Below are 25,564 nucleotides of genomic sequence, written 5' to 3'. Positions count from 1 at the left end.
GCCTTGGCTACCCTACAAATTTTAGGACAAGACTTTCAACCGATGAATCACTGCCAAAGATCAAGACATCCACATTGGCTTTATCACGGATGAACCAATAACACGCGACATACGAAACATAGATACAGAACTTATATTGGAATTACAGGTTATGCCAGGAAGAGGTACGTGAATATGCCAAGTTCAAGTGTACTGTGTTCACTTCAGCAATCACTGTCATTTTCACGGGCAGTTCATATTTTTGTGACTAATGCTCTTTTTCTTTTTCTTTTTTGGTAACTGACTCAATGCTCATTTGATCTGAATATCTGATACAGATTGTATTTACTGGTGCAGCCCGGCCCTTGCTAAAATGTAAAGTTTTATCCAATTTCGGAAGTCATGCACAATGGGAGGCCTTTAGTTTTTTGGACTGACGCAACAAAAATCATTTTGATCCATGTGTTCACATGCAAGGTTGATACAGGGGCTATTATGAGGATGTGATTGAACTGAGCTCCTGAGCTAGTTGAAGAAGGTACTCCATGTTGACTTCGGGATAATGCTGGAGAAGATTTAAGTTAGCAGTGAAATCCCCACTCAACAGCCTACTTCTCATACTCAGAAGCATTGCGCAACAGACTCGGAGCAGCATTTCCTGTCCCAACAATGTTACCAAATCGAAATCAGTCAAGCGATAAAAGGGTATCATTATCCGTAGCATGAAAAAACAGGCAATAAATTATTGGTGGGGATATTTGAGCCATTTGACAAGTCATGGACAACTTATTCAGTATACATACATCTGATCTTCCAATTGGTGATAAGTGAAGAGGCCTTAAGATTTGTATATTTGAACGCAATGCTTTAGACACCTAATATGGGATTATAAATCTCAACATATGTAAACTAAAACGACCCTATACATCAAAATCCTAGAATAGTAGAAGAGCAAAGTTAGTGTGCATTAGGAGAGAGAGTGGTGTATTGAATTTAGGCCACTCATACTGGTGTATTGCTCCACAAAGTACTGTCCAAGGCCTAAAAACCTGCCCACGAGTACACCCTGCGCACCCTAGATGTCCTCATAGTAGAATACCAAAAATCATGTTATTCGATAACTTCTCCAATGTCACTGGTAATAAAGCGCTATTAGAGCCGTTCACATTTGCTAATATACAAACCCTCCTACTATAAGACAGACAGTTCGATCTCTAGGTAGAGGCACAAAATTTACTGGTCATACACTAAGATACAGGACAAACACTATCTCCTCTGCTGTCACAACTTGAATCCCATTCATTTGATCATTTCATACTATTGAAAGGCACAATTGGACGCAAGGGGAGGAGGAGTGTGAAGTACACATATATTGTATGAAGGACCATATCCATAATTGGACAAGGGCAGCTACCTAAATGTGTTCCCTTTGGCATAAATTAAACTGGCAAAGATAATGGGCATTGATGCATGAAAGAGATATACACCTGGACTCCAGAAGGAGAACCTAGAAGAGAATCCCATATTCTCAAAATGGAAGTGAGCTTAAATTCCTGAGTTAGGAGCAATGTGATCCACCTAAATGCGTAGAACTGGGGATTGACCTGCACAGGAGTATGAAAATCAGCTGCGAGTTCTACTTGTAATGGTGACTCGTACTAGAGAGTTTAGCTTGATAGAAAATCCGTTAAAACAGGTAATTAAACTCGGTTGAGATTGTAGTACTACAGCAACTTCAAAATCTTACAAACTACAATCATTAGCTATATTGCCCTTTTACTTCTTACTGAATGACTCACGAGTTTATACGTATACCTTGTTTATATCAAGATGCCGCCACAACTCCTCATCGTTATTTTTTAATAATTCTGCCAAGTGGGAAAGGGTAGAGTGGATCCCCACTGAACTATTATCTAGTGCTTCACAAAAGTGATCCACAGAATCACTCAACAGTCGCACAAAACAACAAAAACTGTCTGGTTCTGCATTCGACTGCACGATGGACCAGAGTTAACTTGATTTTAGCATATGATCAACTATATATGAAAATAGCTGAAATTAAGGCAAACCATTTGATATAAATGAATGAGGTCTCTAAATGAATATACGCCCACAAGTAAAATGAGAAGCAAGTGGCATGACACGATTATTCTGATTAGAACTAGTACTCAACATTTGCGCTTACCTTACTAGCTGATTTTCTGACATCATTTACAATAAAGTTGATATGGATAAAAAGAAAATCTAAGTAACTAAGTGTCTCTTACAGCGTTTTTCTCATCAGGGTCAGTGCAAAATACATGGTACAGTGGGGCCAAAACTTCATTCATTCCTTGCACATAACGAATTGCTGGATTTAGTTTTGCAAATAGGAGAAGAACATTTCTCATTGATTGCTGTAATCAAACACAACGACAAATTTATCATTCAGTGCATATTATTTTTGTGTAGATCGAAACTGATAAAAGTACATTTATAATAGGCATGGAAGAGAATTTTTGGGGGATTAGCTACCCGGTTTCTGCAACTTAAAGATGAATTTCCTGAAAAGAACTTCATGCCTGGGTGGGTGCGTTGCAAATCACGATCTATCTGCTCCCCTATCTCTGCATCCTAAAACAGACATCAGTCATAGTTTGTAGGGGAGGGCCATGAATATTATAAGGTTTCCGAAAGTTCAAGGTAAAATATCTTCTTACCTGAAAATATTGATGCCAGATACTAGTATTTCCCTCACTGAGAGGGTGATCTGAATGTAAAATCTCATGCCTCCGTAGAAGTCCAGCTGCACCACAGACCTTGTTTTGCTCACTGGAAACCAGAGACTCATCCTTTCTTCTCGTGACTTCTGACTGTCTAGATTAAAAAATTTACTTGGTCACTGGGATTCATAGTGAATTACTGGAGATAGCTATATATTGGTAAAGAGAGAACTAAGAGAAGTAGGCCAGCAAATAACAAATGGTCGAGTCAGAAAGTTAGTCTGATCTAAATCACTAAATGTGAAGGCAGTAATAATCTTACAGGATTAGAGAGAAGCTCATCTTTTAGAGCAGCATATTTTGATCGGTTCGCAGCTAATTCTCCTTCCCACAAGTCTTGAGAAGCAGGCAAGTAACCTAAGAGTAGCTATTAGTTTAAAAAACACCAAACAACTATCAGTGAAGTTGCAGCAAACATCAGTGTTTAGACTTGTCATTGAATTTTCCAGATCTTTATACAAAAAGTTGTTTCTGTCAAACTAAATGGAGTAACTCCAGATAGGAAATATATTTTATTTAGGGAAAATTAGTAAGAAGTGAACACTCTAAAATTGCGTAACTTGAGGGTATCTATCTAATACAATAGACATTCAATATCCACTGCAATTCACCATTATTACTTATTAACTGCACAGTTTCTAACCATATATATGCGTGGATACAATCACAAGTACTAGTAATAATAAACCTTCCAAGCTGTAGCACGCAATCCTCCTTCGTGAGGAAGACCAGTAGAAGCAATCCTTTGCAGTCGTTCTAGATTTATAGTCTTCTGAGAAAGCTAACCAACGAAAGATAAGAGTAAGCAAATGAGACGCCGTAGTGAAGATTAAAATTCAAGAGAGTTCAAACTTAGAAAACAAATTAAACAAACATTTCCAATCTCAACTGTGAAGACATAAAGAAACCCCTAACATTCGATTATTTCGATTCCATTCATTATTTCTCATGTACATCATAATGAAAAGAAGAACTCGATCACATGATAAGGATAAACTTTTCCCAAATTTAAACCAAAAAACTCAACAATCACTAAAACAAGAACCAAACTGGATAAAAAAACTCACCAAAAAATCCAATTCAGATTGTTTGTCATTTGTATCAAGGATCACAGGACCACAAATCTGCTTCGGAATCTCTTTCATCGATCTACTCACAATCTCTATATCGAAATTCTCATACCCGTTTCCTATATATTCTCCTAATTCCTTCAAATGAAACGTTTCAAGCTCTTCTTCCATAATCTGGAAATCCAAACCATCTACTTCTACTTCTTCTTCTTCTTTCTTATTTTCAAATCTATTAACTACCAAGCTGCTTAGCCGATGAGAAATCTTAAATTTTCCTTTCAGCATTGTTGCATTGATCAAGAAAAATGAAAAAATTGGCTCGGGCTTGAGCTATATTTGACTCATGGCGCGAGTAGCTGTTAGTTGTTACTTTGAAAAGAAGGGTAGTTAAAACAGTTGTAAGTTTGAATGGTTGTTATGTTCCGGGCACCCATTATTAGTCTCAAAGCCCAATACAAAAAAGCCCACGGTCACAAAAACAAAATATATATTCCAAAGAAGCATGCTTTCGAGATTGAAGAAATAAAAAAATGATACTGGCTGTTCTTTTCTCTAATTCGGAAGGCAACATCCTTGTTGAACGGTACGTCCATTTATATTTTCACAACTAGATCTACTAGCTAGAACCTTGAAACTACAGTAATAATATTTATATGTTATGGTGTAGATTTCATGGAGTTCCATCTGAGGAACGATTGCATTGGCGGTCTTTCTTGGTGAAGTTGGGAGCGGATAATCTAAAAGGTGCCAAAAATGAAGAGCTCTTTGTTGCTTCACACAAGTGCGTAATTTGTAATCCCTTTGACTTTAATTTTAGTTGTTGGTATCTTTTTTTTTTTTTTTAATTCTATGAGTGAAGAGATAACATCCAAGCAAAATGAGCTTCAATACGCATGACAACTTCCTGATGTACAAAGTTTTGTTGTTCATAGGATGATTCTTGAAACAGTTTAAAAATCAGAGTTCACTATTTTGTGATGAACGCATTGGCTGTATGTGAGATGCTATATGACATTATTTTGGTTACAGATAGCATTTTGGAAGGATATGTACCATTATAATTCTAGTAGATATTTGATATTTAACCACGTGTTTTGATCAAATGAATATAAAAATTGAAACTTGCCGATGTGCATAAGTTCATGCCACCAGCTTGTTATGAAGTTGTCATCACCACTAGCATTTCCTGTTCCTCTATTCGAAATCTGCACTACCAGTCCAGTCCGGCTGCAGTTGTGTTTTCTGTCAACAATTGCTTCTTTTGGACTACCATAATTTGCATGTTCTTCTCGTCCTAACTCAGCCATAATGTGCAAAGAGGAAAATGTTTCTTGATGTTCAGTCTAACGTCTTACTTGAAAAGACTGAACTATTATATACCTTGTTCCAAAGCACTAGGTTTGGGTTTTAGAGAATTTATATTTTGACCATTCCTTTTAACATAATTCACTTTTCAGGTCAGTTTATATTGTTTACACGGTGCTTGGAGACGTTTGCATATATGTCGTGGGCAAGGATGATTACGACGAACTAGCTTGTAAGTAATGTACGATTGAGACATTTAAGATTTGCTTGTTTAAGAGGTATTTCATGATGAAAGAAGCCAGCTTAGCAAGGCAAGGAGCCCAACACTAAATACCTAAGTTACAATGACACGAATAGGTGTCTCCGTAACCAACATTGATACGAAGTATCTGACATTCTGACACTGCGAAATATGAAGAATTGAGGTATATCACATACAATATGTTCCGATATAGACACGTGGTTATGTATCTGCCACGGATTATTTTTAAAACATGGTGGCCATGTAACATAGCTAAATGCTAATATAATGTTAGTCTGATTTATTGAAATATATATTAGCAGAGATGCACACAATCTTATTTTATATGCTGTTAGATAGAAAAAATTGTTGGAATATAGACACATTTCCATCCATAGGGGATTTGTATCAAACTAGTATACCCCGTTTACCTGTAAATTCTACTCTATACACTGAGGTGGTTATACTTCATTATAAACATAAGATAGCACCACTGGTTAAACGATCATCCATGTACTCCACCTACCTTCTAGGCTTGCCTTGGCTTTTGTATTCATCTCCTTAAACAATCTGCTCTTATTTGTTTTACTACCACTTCTTTCTTTGTAGCTATCTACTGGTCTGGTATCGGAACTTTAATATTCCAATGCTGGCCATTCTCTACTAATGTGAATTTCTTTGTTCTGTATTGGTTGTCTGTAGTGTCTGAAGTGATCTTTGTTATAACCTCGGCGGTAAAGGATGTATGTGGGAAACCACCAACAGAGCGTTTGTTTCTCGACAAGTATGGAAGGATATGCTTGTGCCTGGATGAAATCGTCTGGAAGGTAATGGGATGAACAGGCCACTTTTTTGTTGTTTTTAGTCTCCAAGCGTTATACTATTAGCACTTGAATTCATTGGAAATAAAAAATGGTCTCTAATCGGAACGATTGTAAAGTAACATCAACTGGATCCAAAATAGCATTCTGCCTCAAAATAATTGTTGTGACAAAAAGAGTAAAAAATACTTAAAAGTGCACTGCCTAAAGTTCGGTTTCTTAATCCAAAGTGCTAACTTTATCGTTGGCCCATTATATGGATCAGAGTTGAAGCTTGATAATTCATCACCTGATGTTCTAGCCTTACATTTTCTAATCATCTTAATGCCCCTGTTCTTTTATTATGAAGGGAATGCTGGAGAACACAGATAAAGACAGAATCAGAAGATTGATAAGGCTAAAACCTCCTACTGATGTCTGAACAGGACAACAAGCTTGTCTTAAAAGCTCAAGAGAGGCACATTTCAGTTAAGTTACTTGGATTTTCTTTTATTCCCCATTGTCCCCATTGCCTTTTTTTTTGAGGCAAGGCATCTGTATTGTAACTGTTTTATTTGGTAAACATAAGTTTTCTGTAGGGTGTTAAATTTATTGTATGAAGCTGAGAATATTTCAAGGGTCCAGTTTTCCAGTTTATAAGTTTCTTGCATTCATTATGAAGGTTCCAACTTCCAACCATTATGTACGCATGGTCAAAACCAGTGGTTTAGGACAGAATGCTGCGTTACTTAATGGATAAATAATAAACACAGTCCCTGGAACTTTCAACAAAAGGAATTCTTTTTTTCGATAATTGCCTGATTGTATTAATTCAAAGATAAAAACATTACATTCAGAGAATTTATGCAGTAATCAAGTAAAAAGTCCACAAAAGGTGGATTGTGTTTGGGGGAGTGGTATCAAAAGGTATAGAAAGTGTGAAACACGCTTAGGCTTGGTCCTTGAAGAGGATAGGAACTCATACATATGTTCTGTGGTTGAAATGTCTACATTTTTTTAACAAGATTAGCTTAGGGGTTGTTTGTTTTTTTTGAATTCAGCATTCAGAGCCTCTTAAACTTAAGTTTTAAGCATTCAGAGGCTCAAAACTTGTTTGTTTTTTTTAAGTAGTTTAAGCATTCAATTGGTACTTTTAGCATTCAAGATTCAAAGATTCAAAGACCAAAAATTCTTCACCTCTTGTCAATTCTAATACTTGAAACAAAAAAGTCTCTTCTTGCCCTTTCTTAAGAACCCAATCTCAAGAACCCATCTACTTTCCTACCTTCACTTTTATGGCTTCAAAATAGGTTCTTCAAAATTTGATGTTGGCGTCACAGGTTTTTTCATTTTTTTGGGTGAATGATATCCATTTTGTTAAAAATAGAATTACATATATATATTCTAAAAATAAACAAAATATGAAAATAAACCGTTAAAATATATTTGTGAAAACATATTTTAAATAAATTTATTTATCATTTATTTTTTTCGATAATCCATCTCTTCTCCTCAAATATAATATATATTTTGTTTAACAAGAAATCAAGTTAGTGTTTAAAATATATAGCATGAGTAAAATTGTCCGAATGATTTATATTCAGCCTTCAGAGCCAAGTTATTCTAACATAAAACAAACATGTTTTTTCGAATTCAGCAATCAGCATTTAGCATTCAGAGGATGAGCCATTCAGCATTCAGCATTCATAGGCTCAGAAAAACAAACGACCCCTTAGCTTTGAAACATTTTGTGTTGCTTACCTTAGTTAATAATAAAAATTCTCAACTCCTTCCTTGCAAATTGAAATCGCGCCACAGGTCTGTGATTCTCACTGTGGCAGACATTTAGTCGCTTGGGTCTGTCTAGTGTCAGACAACAATTGAAGAATTAAATCACCATACTAATTTCATTGAGGATTTTGAAATAATTACGATTGCCATCGTCATACAGATGTTCCTTGCGACATTTTGATAATCTTACTTGCTTCAAATTACCCTAGTGCGGCTAATCTTGAGCAGTCATTTGTTTACTGCTGCGGTTCTATGTCCCTCTTCTCTTTATTGTTTTAGTATCTAATACTTTCTTGCTGATGTTACCTTCCTCCAACAAGCACCCAACGCAAGATGTGGGTCCTTAATGAAGGTCCATGTTTGCGTGCTACCCGTATCCACTTTTAGTTTCGTTTTACTTTGGGAGAAAACTTATAGAATCACTCCACTCCTTGTAGCTCAAAAGGCAAAACGATATGAACCATTTCTTTACAGCTACCACTAGAACTTTGTTCTCTTTATGAAAAGAAGAATCAAAATGACACTTTATTAAAAGAGACGGTGCGAGTGTACTTAGGCATCAAGGAAGGCTCACATTGTGCCTATTTAAGTAGCAAAACAAATCAAGTCCTAGTTTTCACGCATAGTTTGTTTATATTATTAGTTCTTGATCCAACAGAAAAGCGCGCTCGTTTAGGTGAAACTCAAAAAGATTTGTCTGTCTCACTAGCTCCTCTTTTACTTGGGTGTCTGTCAGACAAGACCATGGGAGCCTTCTAAAGAATCTCCGGGAAATATCTGGCTGTCTGACTCGTTCTATTTTCTAATCTGAGGTGGTCTCCCGGATAAAAGCATAAGAATCTGACTTTCCATTCCTGTGCTACAACCTACCCTCGGTTTCATCTCCCTGTTTCTAGTGCATGGTATATTGGTTTGTGAATATTCGAAACTGTAGTGCGGCAAAAATGAACTACCGGAACGCAAAATTAAGGTGGTCGCTTGGATGCCTAAGGATTGGAATTATTGGTATAATGTTACTGGGGCAAGTGACAAAAGGTCGATTTGAGGTACCTGCACAAGGTTTGCTATGTATTAGTGAATGTACAAGCTGTCCAGTCATTTGTTCACCACCACCATCTCAAAGCTCACCAGCACCACCGACACCATCATCACCATCTTATTCACCGCCTGTTATTTACTATAAATCGCCGTCACCTCCATCAACCCATAATCATCAACCACCACCACCGCCACCTTTATCACCTCCCCCTTCATCGTCAAGTTCAGAGTCGTCACCCCCTCCACCTTCACCAAATTATCAGACAATTCCTTCTGTTTCAACGCCACCACTACCAACTGCTTCAATGCGTAACTACACCTATCCTTACTACTACTTCTATGCCTCCAGTGCTGCCTCACTTTCTTTTTTTGCTTCTTTTTCACCCCCACTTCTAGTCCTACTAGTTTCTCCCCCGTTGTTTGTTTTTTGGGGTTGAAAGGTGTCCACAAGCAAGAAGGAAAGCAGATCACTACACCAGCGAGATAGCATCAACGACAACTTTCTATTCATGTTCACACTATGCAAAGCAGTTACTAGAACAAATAAAGCAGAGAAGTGGGTCGTAACTCCAGGATGTAGGTGACCTGATGTACGTTCAAGAATTTCTATTTCTAGGACAAAAAATATAATTTCTTTTCGCCTGTCTGTTAGTTGGATGAAAGTGGGAGTAATCTCCATTGCAATTGGTAAATTAACACTTATTTCAGAGTCTTACTTTCTTTGTGCTGTAAAAACTTCAGCTTGTAGTAATATGCCTTTTTTGCCTTTTTATCTCTACAGAATCTCTATGAAGAAAGACATTTAGTTGTATCAGTGTGAAGAAATATAGTACATGTTGTGATTCAGATAATCGATGGAAACTATATTTGCACTTCTGATAGTTTTTTCCTCAACCATAACCAACGGAAACCATATCTATCGTGGAATTAATAGTGGATGATGGTTCTGAGTTCTACTTTAGCAGTGAACGTGCAATACCCTAAGTGTAACATCGAATTTAGAGGGCAGTACACCATTTTTAATGGCATTCTTCCATATCTCTATCCAAACACTTTTCCTCCCTACTGGTTCCTGCACTGAATATCCTTTGTTATAATTTTCCCAAATTCAGTTTATAGGTAAGACCAGCACTCAGTCGTATTAATTCTTCACTCTTCCTGTCAACCGGGCACAACTCAATACATTATCTTAGAAAGGGTTGTACATATATAAGGACTAATTCAAGAATACTGTTACTTAATATCAGCAACAAACTAACAATCTTTTTCCTTGTAAACAATAAGATTGTTCAAAACTTTTGCAAGGACTTGCCGCGCAATTTGTAGCACACTTGTCCTCTTCCTTAGTATAATTTAGGGTTAACTAGTATTACCCCCCACTAGATGAGCCAACTAGGATTTCCCCCTTACTAGATGGGGAAATTAGGGTCTCCCCTACACAAAAAAAAATGCCAACTTGGGTTGACCGTGTTTTTTTTTGTGTGTATTTGGGGAGAAGACCCTAATTGGCTCATCTAGTGGAGGGTAATGTTCGTTAACCCTATAATTTATTATCCATGACTCAAAAAAACAACACCAACACCAAAAGAAAAAGAACACAAAATAAAATAAAACAAAACAAACTGAGATAGGGAAATGCATAGAGGCATCAAAGTTCCCGTCAGTATTATAAGAATCAGCTATAGGGCTCACAGTTTGGGTTTGAAATAACTCGCAATTAAATTTTGGCTCAAATTTTATGAAGAGTTTAGACTCAGATTTCATACCAGCAGTCCACAAAGTTGATAGCAGGGGAAAAAAAAAAATGTAAACTTCACTACCAGCATGACTTCTGAAGTAAGGATTTAAGAATTACAGTAGTAATGACCAAGAAGCACGTTCAACATTCTACTATCTTTCAGGAGCTGATGTCGGAGCACCAGAAACAGCTCCACAACAAAGTTACACTTTCACTCATTTCCAACCATGGATTTTGAGAAGTGCAGTGCCTGCTGGGGGAAAACAATGGCAGAGTGGCCTTGCAGCCAGAACAAAAGACATAACTTGAAAAAACAGTAGTAACAGTTTCCCATTTGCAATCATTTGTGACTGGCCAAGTAACTCACAAGAGAATTTTTTGGCTGGCAAGTATTGAGATTGTCTATGCCCAGCTGTCTGATTTTGATCCTAACCAGGTATTCAGCAGGGATCCATGCAAAGCTAAGAAATGCTGGAACTCTATCATCATCTTCCTCTATCCTTCTCAGCTCTAAAGACTTCTTCACCCACTGAGGATGGTATGTCACCTGGTACCAGGCTGATGCCTTCTGTTCATACATTTGAATCTTCTGATCTCCCTGCGCTTCCAGTAAATCTGGATTAACATTTTCAAAAACGTTTTTAAATTCTTTCTTGAGGGCATTGTAAGCATTCTTGAGCTTCTCCTTCAGCTCTCTTTGCTTCCTGTTGTTGTATCTTGGCATGGACCATACATGCCCAGATACAACCTCAGCCTCGAGTGAACTTTATACTGTCCTAAAAGAGCATTCAACTTCCCGTCATAGGAGCACTTGTGAATCCAGGCTTCTTGAATGAGATCATTAGAACAAGCTATCTCAATATCTGCGTCATATGGAATACCTTCAGGATCGTAAAGGTGAGTCTAACGATGACAGTACTTCCTCCTCATAAAAGCGTTCTTAATTTTATGTAAAAGCACACCCAAAATCTTCTTCACTTGTATGACATAAAATCTTCCTTTCCCATGAAGTCTGGATACATTTTGGGTTTGAGCAAGTGTGGCATAATCACGAACTTGCCAGTTTTGGGGGAGTCTACGGCAGTGGCTGCTAGCTCTGCCAACTGGATGCATTTCTCATCCATGGCCCCATATTCACTTTGATCTGCATGAACCACATGGGCATTGCATATAACGCCTAGATTTTCATTCACCATATTCCTACTGAAAAATTCAATTATATCCTGTTCAACAAGGAAACATTAGGGCTATACTAACTTGTTCTGTTGTATAAGTAAATTCTACATGCAAGATGTTATGACACAAGGGAGTTATATTAGGTCTGAAATTTCTAAGGATTCTAAACTAGCAGTTAATTATAATTTTCATAACGGTAAATGATAACTATAATGACAGTAACAATAACTTAAAACATTTCATCCACATCAGCGCGTAGTTTTCATACCCATCGCTACCACAACTTTACACAAAGCAAAGTTTACTTTTACACAAAGAACAGTTAACTTAATAAATAAGAGGCAAGAAAAGTATGGAATGTGGGAGAAACATTCCATTCAGGCCATACCTAGGGCATTTAGTTGGAACCAGCAATAGGTGCACCCTTTCTACAAGTGTCCTTGACATGTCATTTATTAAATAGGATAATCAATCAAATTCAACCAAACTACGTAATCTCTTTCAAATTTTAAGAATATATATTACAACATTTACAAAATCCGTCAAGTTCATGATAAAGAATTGATAAGCTTGATCTGCCTAGTGCCTTAAACATCTCCATCAAGAAATTCTCACACTAAAGAGCCCTACCCTTTGGAGATTAAAAAAAGGGAGGGGTTCTAGGGACATATCTTATCTTAACACGTCAACAAACTCAAAATCGTTAGGGCATTTATAAGTTTTGGATTAGACTAATTTTTTGTAGATATGATCTCCTAACTATTCTAAACATTGTCACAAATAATCAAAAAATTCCGAACTTGCCAAATGTAGTTAACAATTTACAAAATTTGGCTAATTATAGACCGTTCATTTTCACCATTTTGGATACTATATTTGGCAAGTTTAGAATTTTTTTATTTTTTTGATTATTTGTGACAATGTTTAGAATAGTTAGGAAATCATATCTACAAAAAATTAGCCTAATCCAAAACTTATAAATGCCCTAACGATTTTGAGTTTGTTTACGTGTTAAGATAAGATATGTCCCTAGAACCCCTCCCTAAAAAAAAAGGTTCATTTAATACATTTCTCTGATTGGAGAAATTAAACAATGCCAAAGGGCCAAACCTTTCCATGTGTGATCAGCATTCCTCTTTTTGCCAAATAATAGAAGGTTCGTAAGCTAAAAAAATTCTATCGAGGAATGCCAGAAGAACAACAATGGCATATAAATAATTCATAAGTACAAAGAGAAAAATAGAAAATGGGAAGTTAATAAAGAATAAAGAGGCCTACCTAAACAATAAAAACGATTTCAAAAGATCCAACATAAGCACGTTAGATTTGTTTCAACACTACACGAAAGGCCCAATCGGTTTACAGAAAAGTTTTATAGAATCTCCTATCACTCCTTTTAAACAAAATGTTTCATTCTAAAAAAAGAAAGCTACTTGATGAGAGGATTGTTCATAAACTAGACTGTTTCTGCAAATATGTTAACATTAAGGAATTGATAAACACACACACACACACACACACACACACACACACACACACATTCAACCAGTTCAAGTTGTTACCTGATAAGTGACTGCACGTGGCAATGTTTTGGCTTCTGCAGGAGAATAATCCATTGCAGGCCAGCTTTCCCTGCTTGGTGGTATAAGATTTCCATCCCATGTCACAAAGTAAAGATCCCCATCCAGGTCACTTCCGGATGCTTCATTCGAATGGGGCCTATCTCCATTTTGAGGGAAAACCAAACAATCAACAAGGTGGTGCAAGGCAGGGATATCTACAGCTTCCAGCACCCGAATATCGCCTGGGTGAAGACAGGGGTTCTTAGCCATTACCACAGTTCCCTTAATCACTTTTAAATTACTATTCGGCCCAGATAACTTGAACCCATGCTTTACAAAACAATCTTCTAAGGATGGGCTTGAGACTTGGATGAAGCATTGTCCTTGTTCAAGCAATCCTAGTTCATCCAGGCATCCCATCAACCATTGTGCCGATGAAACAAAGATTCTGGCCTTGTCCAGAAGATCACCTAGCTGGGATGCTCTGATGCAGGAAATAACCTCTTTCAGATGAGGTTCTATCTGAGGCTTGAAACCACCACTAATCATTAATGCAGCGGTGTTACCTTCATCCCCACACGATGAGATAATAACATCCAAAGCAATGTCAGGGTTAGTGAGCATCTGGTCTAAATTGTGAACCATGGAATCCTGCAATTTCGAAAATACTTCATTTGGAACACCCAAGGATGATAGGAGTGTCACTACCTGCCTATTTAAGAAGCCTGGTTGGAACCGAGTCCAAGTAATAACCTCAATGATATTGTGGCTTGACTCAAATTTATTCATACTTGGTCTCAGGTAAAGGCGGATCCCATCATCCTTTCCTGGCCAAGAAGCAATGACCCCTTTGCAACCAGCATATCTTATTTGATAGGCACTAGGGGTTTCTGTCAATTGTAATTTTTCTGCAACTTCTGCTGCAAGATCGGTGTTAATATGCCAATCCCATCTGAAAACACGGTCGCTCCTCTCAATATCAGGAAAATCAAAGTTGACCTCTTTACTTGGAACCTTAACTGTTTCGTAGGTGGATGAGAAGCACTGACCCATGCGAGCTGCACACTTGGCAACATTTTTGTTTTTGAACTTCCCCATCCACTTTTTAATATCTGTCACGTTAATCTTCTTGTCTTCAGCAAAGAACCAGGCAGAACGATCTCTTAACTGATTAGATGAGAAGGCTAGAAAGGAATACTTCCGGCCACACAAGTAAAATCCCTCAGATAGAATGGTCTTCACCCTTTTGAACACTGCTGTTTTCTGGGGAAATGAATTGGATGTAATATCCTTCACAATTGGAGCAACATAATATGAAAGGACATTAATATTGAGTTGATCAAATCCTTCATCCATAAATGTCACCCTTAAGAATCTATCCACAGATTCTTTATATTTCCGTAGCACTCTGTTAGATAGCTCGACCTCTGGTGGAAGACAGTATGCTCTGGTGGGGGTTATTATCAACCTGTGAACTTCAACGTTATGATCTAAAACCCTGGAGCCCTTAATACCTTTCGGATTTTTCAGAAGCCAGTTTTGAACAATTTTTAACCTCTTGTAAGCATCAAACACTGGGCACCTATAGCAATACATGTGAGTCAGTGCTTTGATATTGACCTCTTTGGACTGGCTTCTCAGCAATTCAAAGAATTTATCTGACAATTGGAATTGATTAATGATGCCTTTGTGCATGACTGCATTCACCATGTATATTACTTCAAAGCTTATATCATCTCCACATGGAACACAAAAGAAAGAATTTGGAGGCACGTGGGCAGAAGGTTCTTCTAATACCTTAAGCAGCTGCAAAAAGGACCTGCATGGAACCCTCCGTTCTTCGAAATACTTCATGGCCTTACTTAGTTTAGGTCCACAACGGGGTGACATAGAGATCAGGTAAGAATTACTCCTACCAATCACCCCAAAAGGTGTAAAATCTGTCGTTCTGATCCAGGGATCCTCGTCATCCAACAAATCAAAAGGAACGGAATCATAGATGTCATCATCAGCAGTTCGGTAGAACACACGAGGGGCTGAAGAAAGTTGGACCAGCATTATCAGTGCTGATATGTTTTTGTACTGCTTGACCTCAATGATCTCGCCAATAAAGAATTCCAACTTAAAGTTACATTTTAATACAGCCTGTTTAGCAGTGCTTTTAAATGAGAAAGCAGTTTCTTTGGTAAAAAGAATCTTACAGGTCCCATCAAATGGATCAACCACGAAATCAACCCCAGAAGCAGGTCCCTTCCAACCAACTAGAAACTCATTGAGACTAGCTAGTGTTCCAATCTCTGCACAGACTTCGAAAAATTTAAAAGGGTCTGTGTTCCTTCTCTTCTGATTAGAGTGAAATGAGCGCTCACACCCCAAGTTCACCAACAGAGGATTTCGGTTATAAAAGAGCTCACACCGACCGGCAGCATTCTTTGCCTTTGTAGCTGAGTTGGGTGACGCAAAATGCACGAAAGCATGGGGCTCTACCTTCTCATAATCATCTGTTTTCTGGACGTCTGCAATGTTTTGAACTTGGAAATTCGGGAGAGACTCAGGTGGGGTCCACGAATTCTTCAATCTACACCTCCAAATCATTCCTCCGATTTCATCTTCCAAGAAATCTGCCAGCTCTTTTGCTCCAACATCCTTACCAAATCCACCGAAGCTAACTTGAGTAACGATCATCTCCTTTCTCTCCTTTTCGTTTTCAGTTCCCAATGACCCCATTTTCTAAACACGGTTCCTTTTTTGTCTGAATTGGCAAATATCACTTGAAACACATTCCTGCATTTGTTATTTGACTGATATATATATACACGCACATTTTAAACATATATTTCGAAAGGCAGAGGAGGCTAGCAACAAGAACGCACATATAAAGAACCTAAAGACTGAAGTAACATACAGCAATCAACAAAGAGAAAGGAACAAAAACTTTATTAGAGTTCCTGAGACCTTGATGAGCACATTTCTTCTCTTAATTATCATACGAAACTGAAATTCATCAGATGGGGCCTCATCTATGGAAATACAATATTTTCTTCATTTATTCTTACAACGACTTTAAAATTCATTTCTATAAAATTTGTACCCAAATTGAAAAAAACTTTTGCTATTGTATTTGCAACTTAGGATAAAAAAATAGTTGAATAGAGTTACGAGTCATACCTTGCTTAGATTCCCATTTTCTGTTGAAATTGCATCAATCTTTATTTCTATAAAATTGATCAAACAAAGTCTCTCTCAGTCTATAAATGAAAGATTAGTGAGTTAGTGGGAGAGTGGGGTCACGCGGGAAGTGTCTTTTTTGTACGGTCTTGCCTTCTCAGAGAAGACTCCTTATTTCAGATTTCAGACCAAGTCTCGACATATCCATACTCCCGATATATACGATATATATCAAGTTTAGAGTTTAGAACTTTAAGGGCATCACCCATGCATGCCCTCAAAATAGTGTTTAGAGGAGACAAGGGACAGAGAGGACCCTTATATTTTAGTGTATACAATGCAGACTTTTATATTGAATGGTAAATCTGGCATAAGCTTTCAGCTAGTGTGAAACTGGTATAGTGAAAGTGTGTTTGACCTCCGTTCGAGTCCTGTGGCAATTATCGAAATTCATTTTCCCTTTTAAATTTGGTTTAAAAAAAACTTAAAATACTGAAAAAGTTGTTAATGTGGGGTTCCAACAAAGATTACTTGAACTGAAATTCTTATGGGCCGTATTTGCGAAACGGACCGGATCCTTTAAAATTGTGATAGAAATAAATACATCTTTCCAGGATAGTAACTATAAAAGCCCCATATAGGGGCAGTATTGGAAGCCCTTTTTTGCATTGGTCTCTCAAATTTAAAGATAGAGAGACTTATAAAGGCCCCATTGGAATAGATACAACTATGAGAGGGCCTGTCCGATCGGCCCTTCAGCCCAAGCCCGGATAGTCAGTTCACTCAATTGATCACTTTTGTTTTTGTTTTGCGAATACACAACTAGACAAACGTGTTTTGTGTTTACACATAAATGGATTTTACGAACTTCCTTGAGAGACAAATCTTTAAAATAATAAATTTTGTTTTTACTTAATTTCCAATGTACTTATCCAATGTATCAATCTATGAATAAGGATTATTCTTGACATAATCTGACTGATTCTCCTGATCTATTATAAATCAATCCATAGTTTCATAGTCTAAGATTGTAACATGTGAAAGTCAGTAAACAGGGAACAAAGAAGAGGGTTGGGATTATGAGATTGGGATTTAAATTATTTTAGAAGAGAGCCCGTTCCACCAACACAATCAGCACAATGGAATATGCTTATCCATATACTTATCAACACCTATTAGGCTATTACCGATCGTGCTCATGGACCTCCATTATTTATTAATTCTTCGTAAGAAACAATTATTAAGCTAAAAGTTTTTGTTATTTTAGATGTTTCCACTTGGCAGCACATCCAAATTAATTTGCTATTCATTCGTCTGCAATCTGCCCTACAGGAAATGAAAATTAAAGAATAATTAGCTTAACAAGTTAACAACAAGAATAATAGTAGTGAATATATGATGATTTTGTATTCAGCAAAAAATTTCCCTTACCAATACTCACTAGCAAATTACAGGAACAAGCCAAACCTGAATTTTGAGCAGTTATGTCTTCCTCTTTAAACCATTTTTCTTTTTCCATGTTTTGAAAGTTTAAGAAAATACACCTTTTTTGGAGAAGAATCAAATGAACTAGCTAGGACATCCATATAGCAGTTCGGGATAACTGGATGAGTAATTTGAGCTTGAAAGAGGAATCTCTCAGTCTTTTTAAACCTTCTCACAAAACAACGCCAGTTTCTTCCTTTGGTGGTCATACACACTGATCATACAGTCATACATTCCTACTTGTTCGGACTTGGAAAAAATTCCGATAATCAGATATTCTAGTATTGGAGTTAGTTGATCCTTAAGAAGCTGGCTCTTGTGGTCTTGATGTGCCACTTTTTGTGAATCATTTAAAAGATTAATATTACTTCCTTGCGACCAATTGCCTTAGAGCATCTCTAGGTGGACATATTTATGGTCGCATCCTTCAAATTTGAAGGAATGCGTCGGAATTTCCCGAAATACCATCTTTAGGTGGTTGCATTCGTGGTCGCGTCACTTGTTTGTTCGCATTCTTGTTCGCAAATTTGGCAATTTGGATGCGAATGCGGAGCTTGGTACTGTCGCGCGCCATTGCAAATGTCGCCCCACATCTTTTTTGACTTTGACCAGCACCACTACGCGCCAGTTGTACTATCGCGCGCCACTCCTAATGTCGCGTGTTCCAACGGGAAAAAAACGGGCAAAAAACGGTCGGATTTCTACATCCTATATCTACACTCATCTCCTTCTTCATTTTACACACACTCAACTCAAACATTTGTATCAAACAACTCAACCATTTCACATCAATCCTTAACAAACAACACACACATTGCGAAAAAATGGATAATGAAGTGTATGAGATTTTTCCCCTTCAATCTTCGTCTTCATCTTCATCTTCATCGTCGTCTTCTTCTTCATCTCCTCCAGCGGAAGACTCGGTAGATAGTCTTGATGAAGAATTTGTTAACATCATGCCCCTTATAAAGCACACTTTGGCTGTACTTACACAAGCACAAATTCATGCTCCGAAGGCACCACATGGTGGTTCAAAGAATAGTCAAAAAATTAAACATAGAAAGTATGCTCTGACTTTGGAAATCTTGAAGAACAACTACTTCGTCGATCGTCCTGTCTTTCCGAAAGAGGATTTCAAACGACGCTTTCGTATGAATTTTTTTTTATTTCTTCACATCTTCAACGATATTCAGACTCATTTTAAGTTTTTTCAGCCTAAAGTTAACAATGCTGGTAAACCTGGTATAGATCCTCTGGTCAAGGTGGCTGTAGCTTTGCGTATTCTTGGTTATGGCACGATTAATCCGATCAACTTGACGATCAATTATACATTTCGAAAGTAAAGTGGAAACCAAAGGTTGAGGCATTTCTATGATGCAATTATCAAATTATGCGGTTCGATCTACTTTAACGGGCGGCCAAATATTGCGGATATCTGACAATGCTTGCTTGCACATTCTGCCACACATGGATGGCCGGGTATGTTGGAAAGCATTGATTGTATGCATTGGGAATGACATAATTGTCCAACTGGATGGCAAGGTGCTTACAGTGGTCGTTCTGGAAAACTATCTGTTATTCTCGAAGCTGTTGCAACCGAAGACCTGTGGATATGGCATTCTTTCTTTGGGATGCCAGGGTCACACAATGACATCAACGCGTTGGACAACTCGCCGATATTTGAGCACGTGATCAATGGTACTTCTCCACCTATTTATTTTGATGTAAATCAGCATAGCTATAATATGGGTTATTATTTAGCTGATGGTATCTATCCTGACTATGCGGCATTTATACAAACAATTTCAAACCGTAATGCTCTAAAGACGAAGTGGTTCGCAACGATGCAAGAAGCTGCAAGAAAAGATATTGAAAGAGCTTTTGGGGTTTTGCAAGCTAAATTTGGGATTTTGAAGAAAGCTTGCAAATTATGGCATGTGGAGACAATGGGTACTGTTATGAGAGCATGTATCATATTGCACAATATGGTAATCGGAACTAAGAATAAAAATTATGAAATGAGGAGGTACATTCCTGATCCAAGAGGGCAACCACAGATCCTACCTACTCGGGAACACTATATTGAGGGGACTCGACGAGTTCAATCAAAGACTATGCATGATAGACTTAAAAGCGACCTTGTCGAGCATCAATGGAGCATTAGGGGTGACCGACATTGATTGTTGTAATTTAATTTCGTATATGCATATTTATTTTTAATCATCAATAAACAATGTTAATCAATTTATATTTTATTTTAATTTAAACTAATATATATTTATATAAAATTAAAATTTATTCATATTAAAAAAAAGTTATTTTACATAGTCATAGAAAATAAAATGATTAACATTAACCACTCATATTACAACACTCTAACAACTCTTAACCATTTTCATTACAGCACCTAACCACTCACATTTTCCACACACCAAACACTTCAATAGATCAAGACCTTTTTCTTCAAGGTTCGCAAACTTTTTCAGCTCTCTAACACTATCACAACCATTTGGACATGTTATCTGCGCATAGAGGCAATACCTATACCAATGATCATCCTCGCCACAACACGTGCATATCAACAAATTGTCTTCATATATATATATATATATATATATATATATATATATATATATATTCCATACCATGACATATACCATTTGGACATTTCAAAAATCTTACTTCTTCTCCATCTTCGTTACAACTTATATGTATGAGCAAATAACCTTGACAATGTGGTGCTTCATGACACCTTTTGTTCAAATACTTGCATGATAACGCAAGGTATTTTCTTGAGGTGCAAATTTGGCACCTCTCTTGATCGAGTGTATCAAAATAATATGATTGTTGAGTTGATTCGGCAACGTCGGTGTGTTGGCTAGTTTTTTACAATGATGAAAAAGAAGTCATAGTTGTGGAAATAGTTTTGGAGTGTTGGGTGAGAATAAAGCAATTTCTTAAAATGCCGGAGTTTGTACTCGATATCACGCCATCGTTAAGATGCGGCAAGCAAATCTTAATAAACGGTTGGTAGCCCTTACGATCAAATTTGCGGTCGAAATTTGCGACCACCTAGAATTGGTCGAAATTTGCGATCAATTTCTGTAGTCGCATTCTTCAAATATAAAGAGTATGTTACCACCAACTAGATATGCTATTACCTTACTTGGCACCATTTAGCAAAATGAACAGCTGCAATTGACCACGTCTCATCAGTTATCACCTGAAATACTTCATGGCAGCCTCAATGTCATGAAACTCATGATCTGCGAAGTACCTACCATCACTGAATTAGTCGTTTAGACATAAACAAACTTTTATATATATCAAGAAAATATGCTAAACTATAATTTTTCCTTCTTTTCTAATCATTCATGCAGTTGATTATTATGAATTAGTCCACGTACTCATGCGTTTTTGAATGTTCTAAAAGCTGAATATAACTCTCTCCAATACAGGGCTGGTCCCAACTCTCAAATATTGAGTAAAGTCATCTCTAACAGTGTAAGTTAAGAATTTCTAGATACCAAATTAAGGACCCATGAATGTTCTTGTGAAATATCCGGATCTATACATAAAGGACAAAATAGTCATACAATTTTATCATTGAATCCAACAACCTGTTAAAAGCCATGTCGTAATTTGTCACACATACTGACGTTAGCACATTACTGTAAAAAAAAAATCCATTACAAATTGACGCTTAGTAGGGAGTAGGGACTAGGGTGGTCACCTGGCTTTCCTTGCAGGGCAAAACAATGGAGAAAGCCAAAAGCATATTCTTTTAGTCGTTTTCGAATCATACGATATCTTAGTATATTCTTTGGCTCGGCTTAGCTAAAAGTGGTTTCTTCTTTTGTTAAATGATCTGCTCAGCCGTTCCATTCTTACAAACACGTGTTGAGATGAGAGATGTTATGTGGAACGTGGTGCTCGAAGTTAGCCATTTTAGGCAAAACTTTATTCGTTGACAGCGATCCATATATTATATATATCAAGATATGATGTATCAAAAGAAAATCATGGGTGTGGCCGGCTCATACTTACATTTAATTTTAGTAACGGATTTAGTTGGAAAACATGACATTTCGACAAAAAAAAAAAAAAAAAAATTTCTATAACTTCCAAAAGGTATCAAAATGAGTTTATGGGAAAAAAAAAAGAAAAAAGTATCAAAATGCTTAAAAAAATCTTCTCTGTTATATCTATGATATGACTACTTGAATATTGAGTATTTTGCATTTCCATAAAGACTTATGCTGTTATGCATAGAGTCATAAACTTATGCATAAAATGTTGTCAAAGAAAATGCAGTACAAATGAATATTGTGAATCACATAAGAAAAAACACATAGTTTTAATCTAGTTTTTCCTTTTTTTAATTGTTTTTCTTATTTTTGTTTGTATGTACAAATGTACTATTACAAATTCTTAGTTCGGTAGTTTTCCTTTTTTTAATAGGACAATGATGTTTAAACAATAAAATTAATTAGGAGGTAAAAACTAAGTCAAATCCTTGGTTCACTTAGTCAACACAAAGCATATACTAATTCAAAAGAGATTCATAAACTGATTCACACTAAAAACAAAAAGCAGTTAAACAGCTTATTATATACTTAGCTATTTGTAAACCGAAGCCGAGCTTCAGTTTCAACAGTTTCGCTTACTTTTCCCTCTCTATTTCTCTCTCTTCACGTATACTCACACCAAAGGAATAAAACCAGAAATATCCGTTTAAATTCAGCGGATATTCTAACACTCTTATTTGGAATATTCTTCAATAAACTAAGCTAACTAGACCGTTATATGTACTCCACACTCTCCCTTCCTGTCTTGCACTCACAACCTCAATTTTTCTTCATTTCTTCATTTCTTCTCATATTCTCAATCTTTAGAGAGTGGGTATGAAGTTTGGCAAGAGTTTGAGCAATCAGATTGAACAAACGTTACCTGAATGGAGAGATAAGTTTCTTTCTTATAAAAAGAATTGAAGAAGAGATTGAAACTTATTGAACCAAAATGTGATGATGATAGATCATCAAATAAAAGAATTCGACTGAATGATGGTGAGGGTGTGAGAGTTGGAGGAAGGGTTATGTCAAGTGAAGAGATTGATTTCATTATGTTGTTAGAAGCTGAACTTGAAAAGTTCAATGGGTTTTTTGAAGAGAAACAAGAAGATTACATCATCAGATTGAAGGTATACATCTTTCTTTCTTGCATTTAATGATATAATACACCTTAAGAGTGTTTGGTGCAACTTTGCTGGTAATCAGGTCTTCTTAATTGATATAGATTTGATTAATCTGGTAATTGTTATGTTTGTAAGTATGTCAGGATTAATGGACTATATTTGTTGGGGTGCAGGAGTTGCAGGATAGTGTAGCAGAGGCTACAGAATCAAGTGACGAGTTGATAAGAATAAGAAAAGAAATTGTAGATTTTCATGGAGAGATGGTTTTGTTGGAAAATTATAGTGCTTTTAACTATACAGGTATAGTTCTATTTTCTTTCTGAAATAGTATCAGTATGTCATCAGTGTATCATGTTGTTTTTCTATACAGCTGACACCACTAAGAATTATTGTGTTTCAAAATGATATTCTACGACATTTCAAAAGTCATGAATCCCCACACCAGCCTATGATGTATACACTTTATCTAACAGGACATATCTTGTAAAATAGTCCTCCACTTCTTGATGACATTCGATATCCTGATTTGTCACCCTTACCTAAGGTATCATAATGTGTCATTAGCTTTTATGGCGCCTTATGACTTTAAAAAGGGAAACTTAAGTAAAAGAATGATTTCTAATTCAGCAATACATTCTATGGCACAGTTTGGTGCTTGTATGTTGCCACGATTGTGGTCTTAAGGGGATAACTTAATTAAGTGGTCCAAATACATGATATCTAATTGATATTTTACGTTTTTAAGTCCTGATAGATTTGGTTTGACATTGGTAAGTTGGTTGGTTTAAGCTTGTGTATAGTTCGCTTCTTCAAAATTAAGCTTATAGCATATTGAATCCACATTACAGAATAATAGATGTTTATACATGATGAGCTAAAGCAACTCTCTAAAAGGGTCTAGGGAACCCCCACTGAATTACAAGATCTTGTTTTGGGCTATGTAATATGGACACGCCATATTTCAAAAGTAATCCATGTCATATACGTATCCACGTGTTTGTGTTAGACATATATCAGACACATTGTATGGAATATACCTCAATGTTTGACGTTTTGTCGACACTTCGTATCCGTGTCGGATATGGACACACCTATCTGTGTCAATGTAAACATAGGTTTTGGGACATAGATTCACTCCAAGATTTTTTTTTTAAAAAAAAGTTATCATTGAGTCATTCATTTTGAATGTACCTTTTTAAAGAGTTACTTCTTGGATTATTCCTCCATGCGCAGGTTCCTCGTACATGATGGTACATGTTGTACGTATATTCCTTGTACGTAATGATCATGGATTACTGACTAGGACTTCTTAATTAGAAATGGGAGGTTTAATCCGGGAGAGCAACTCTGCAATTGCAGCACATCCGCTATCTTTTGAACTCTTCATGCTCACCTTAATTTTGGCCCATCTTTTTGTTGAACTTGCCAAATAAATTAAAATAAATAAATAAAATCAGTTCGACAGATTTGTTTGAAATGCGTGAAAATGGAAATGGCCTCTTAAATCTTCATTCTCGTAAAAACCTAAATGGGCAGTAAGGCAATAGAACTATTTCATATGGGAAAACCTATTACTGTTTTATTTGATAGAACTCTACTGTTTTGTGCTTCAAACTGATAACAATCTTCAAGCAGGTCTGGTGAAGATACTAAAGAAATATGACAAAAGAACCGGTGCTCTAATTCGCTTGCCCTTCATCCAGAAGGTATTGCAACAACCTTTCTTCACTATGGACTTGCTTTACAAGCTCATCAAGGAATGTGAAATTATGCTCGATCACCTCTTTCCTATCGACGAACCATCAAGTCTGACCGCGGATAGGGATGGAGATGGAGACGATCCCAATTCTGTCACCACCAATAGTGCACCCAAGCAATTCGCAGAAATTGAGTACATGGAGAGCTTGTACATGAAGAGTGCTCTATCAGCATTGCGAATTTTGAAGGAGATTAGAAGTGGAAGTTCTACTGTAAGCGTCTTTTCGCTGCCACCATTGCAGAGTGGTGTGTTGGAGGATACTTGGACTAAAGATAGAGTAGCCAAATAGTCTCGTGTATGATCGGTGCATATGCTATTTAGGCAAAAAACAGAGTTTTTTACGTTAACCTCGAGCTGTTCCCCTTGTAATTTTACTTGACACGTTATAGATACGGATAAATACAAATGTATAAGTGCTACAGCTTTTATAAAAATTGTTTTGAGTTTATTACAATTCCCTGATATAGTGAGCACATATTAAAAAAATGACTTGTTG

At 36.8% G+C, this 25,564-nt stretch overlaps 5 protein-coding genes across 7 annotated transcripts; 3 read left to right on the top strand and 2 right to left on the bottom strand.

Annotated features, from left to right (window-relative positions):
• Positions 1 to 200: 200 nt before the first annotated feature.
• Positions 201 to 4,146, bottom strand: LOC147507702 (uncharacterized). 3 transcript variants are annotated; one of them, XM_086600407.1, is made up of 9 exons: positions 3,809 to 4,146; positions 3,430 to 3,522; positions 3,004 to 3,108; positions 2,679 to 2,831; positions 2,494 to 2,592; positions 2,247 to 2,375; positions 1,795 to 1,971; positions 1,467 to 1,583; positions 201 to 637 (listed from the first exon to the last, which is right to left on the bottom strand). In XM_086600407.1, exons 1-9 carry the CDS (start codon positions 4,094 to 4,096, stop codon positions 473 to 475), a joined length of 1,326 nt encoding a protein of 441 aa, XP_086456533.1. In that variant the 5' UTR covers positions 4,097 to 4,146; the 3' UTR covers positions 201 to 472. The 3 variants fall into 3 exon arrangements, with proteins under 3 accessions (XP_086456533.1, XP_086456535.1, XP_086456534.1); XM_086600409.1 differs by lacking the exon at positions 1,795 to 1,971; XM_086600408.1 differs by lacking the exon at positions 3,004 to 3,108.
• Positions 4,147 to 4,265: 119 nt separating this feature from the next.
• LOC147507701 (uncharacterized) lies at positions 4,266 to 6,680 on the top strand. The gene is made up of 5 exons (XM_086600411.1): positions 4,266 to 4,394; positions 4,479 to 4,592; positions 5,269 to 5,348; positions 6,060 to 6,184; positions 6,528 to 6,680. Exons 1-5 carry the CDS (start codon positions 4,342 to 4,344, stop codon positions 6,597 to 6,599), a joined length of 444 nt encoding a protein of 147 aa, XP_086456537.1. The 5' UTR covers positions 4,266 to 4,341; the 3' UTR covers positions 6,600 to 6,680.
• A 1,765-nt stretch (positions 6,681 to 8,445) lies between these two features.
• Positions 8,446 to 9,713, top strand: LOC147507700 (uncharacterized). The gene has a single exon (XM_086600410.1). It carries the CDS (start codon positions 8,848 to 8,850, stop codon positions 9,421 to 9,423), a length of 576 nt encoding a protein of 191 aa, XP_086456536.1. The 5' UTR covers positions 8,446 to 8,847; the 3' UTR covers positions 9,424 to 9,713.
• A 915-nt stretch (positions 9,714 to 10,628) lies between these two features.
• On the bottom strand, positions 10,629 to 16,784 carry LOC147507699 (RNA-dependent RNA polymerase 6-like). The gene is given in 4 exon segments (XM_086600406.1): positions 10,629 to 11,483; positions 11,486 to 11,701; positions 11,704 to 11,947; positions 13,463 to 16,784. Coding segments are annotated over 4 exon segments (3,606 nt in total). The 5' UTR covers positions 16,190 to 16,784; the 3' UTR covers positions 10,629 to 11,064.
• A 5,973-nt stretch (positions 16,785 to 22,757) lies between these two features.
• LOC147507698 (SPX domain-containing protein 2-like) lies at positions 22,758 to 25,516 on the top strand. The gene is made up of 3 exons (XM_086600405.1): positions 22,758 to 23,315; positions 23,483 to 23,609; positions 24,945 to 25,516. The coding sequence occupies exons 1-3, from the start codon at positions 23,211 to 23,213 to the stop codon at positions 25,355 to 25,357; spliced, it is 645 nt and encodes a 214-aa protein (XP_086456531.1). The 5' UTR covers positions 22,758 to 23,210; the 3' UTR covers positions 25,358 to 25,516.
• The last annotated feature ends 48 nt before the right edge of the window (positions 25,517 to 25,564 follow it).

This window comes from Coptis chinensis, chromosome 3 (assembly GCF_015680905.1).
Source record: "Coptis chinensis isolate HL-2020 chromosome 3, ASM1568090v1, whole genome shotgun sequence".
Taxonomy (NCBI): domain Eukaryota; kingdom Viridiplantae; phylum Streptophyta; class Magnoliopsida; order Ranunculales; family Ranunculaceae; genus Coptis; species Coptis chinensis.
This window is presented reverse-complemented; position numbering and strand designations above follow the sequence as displayed.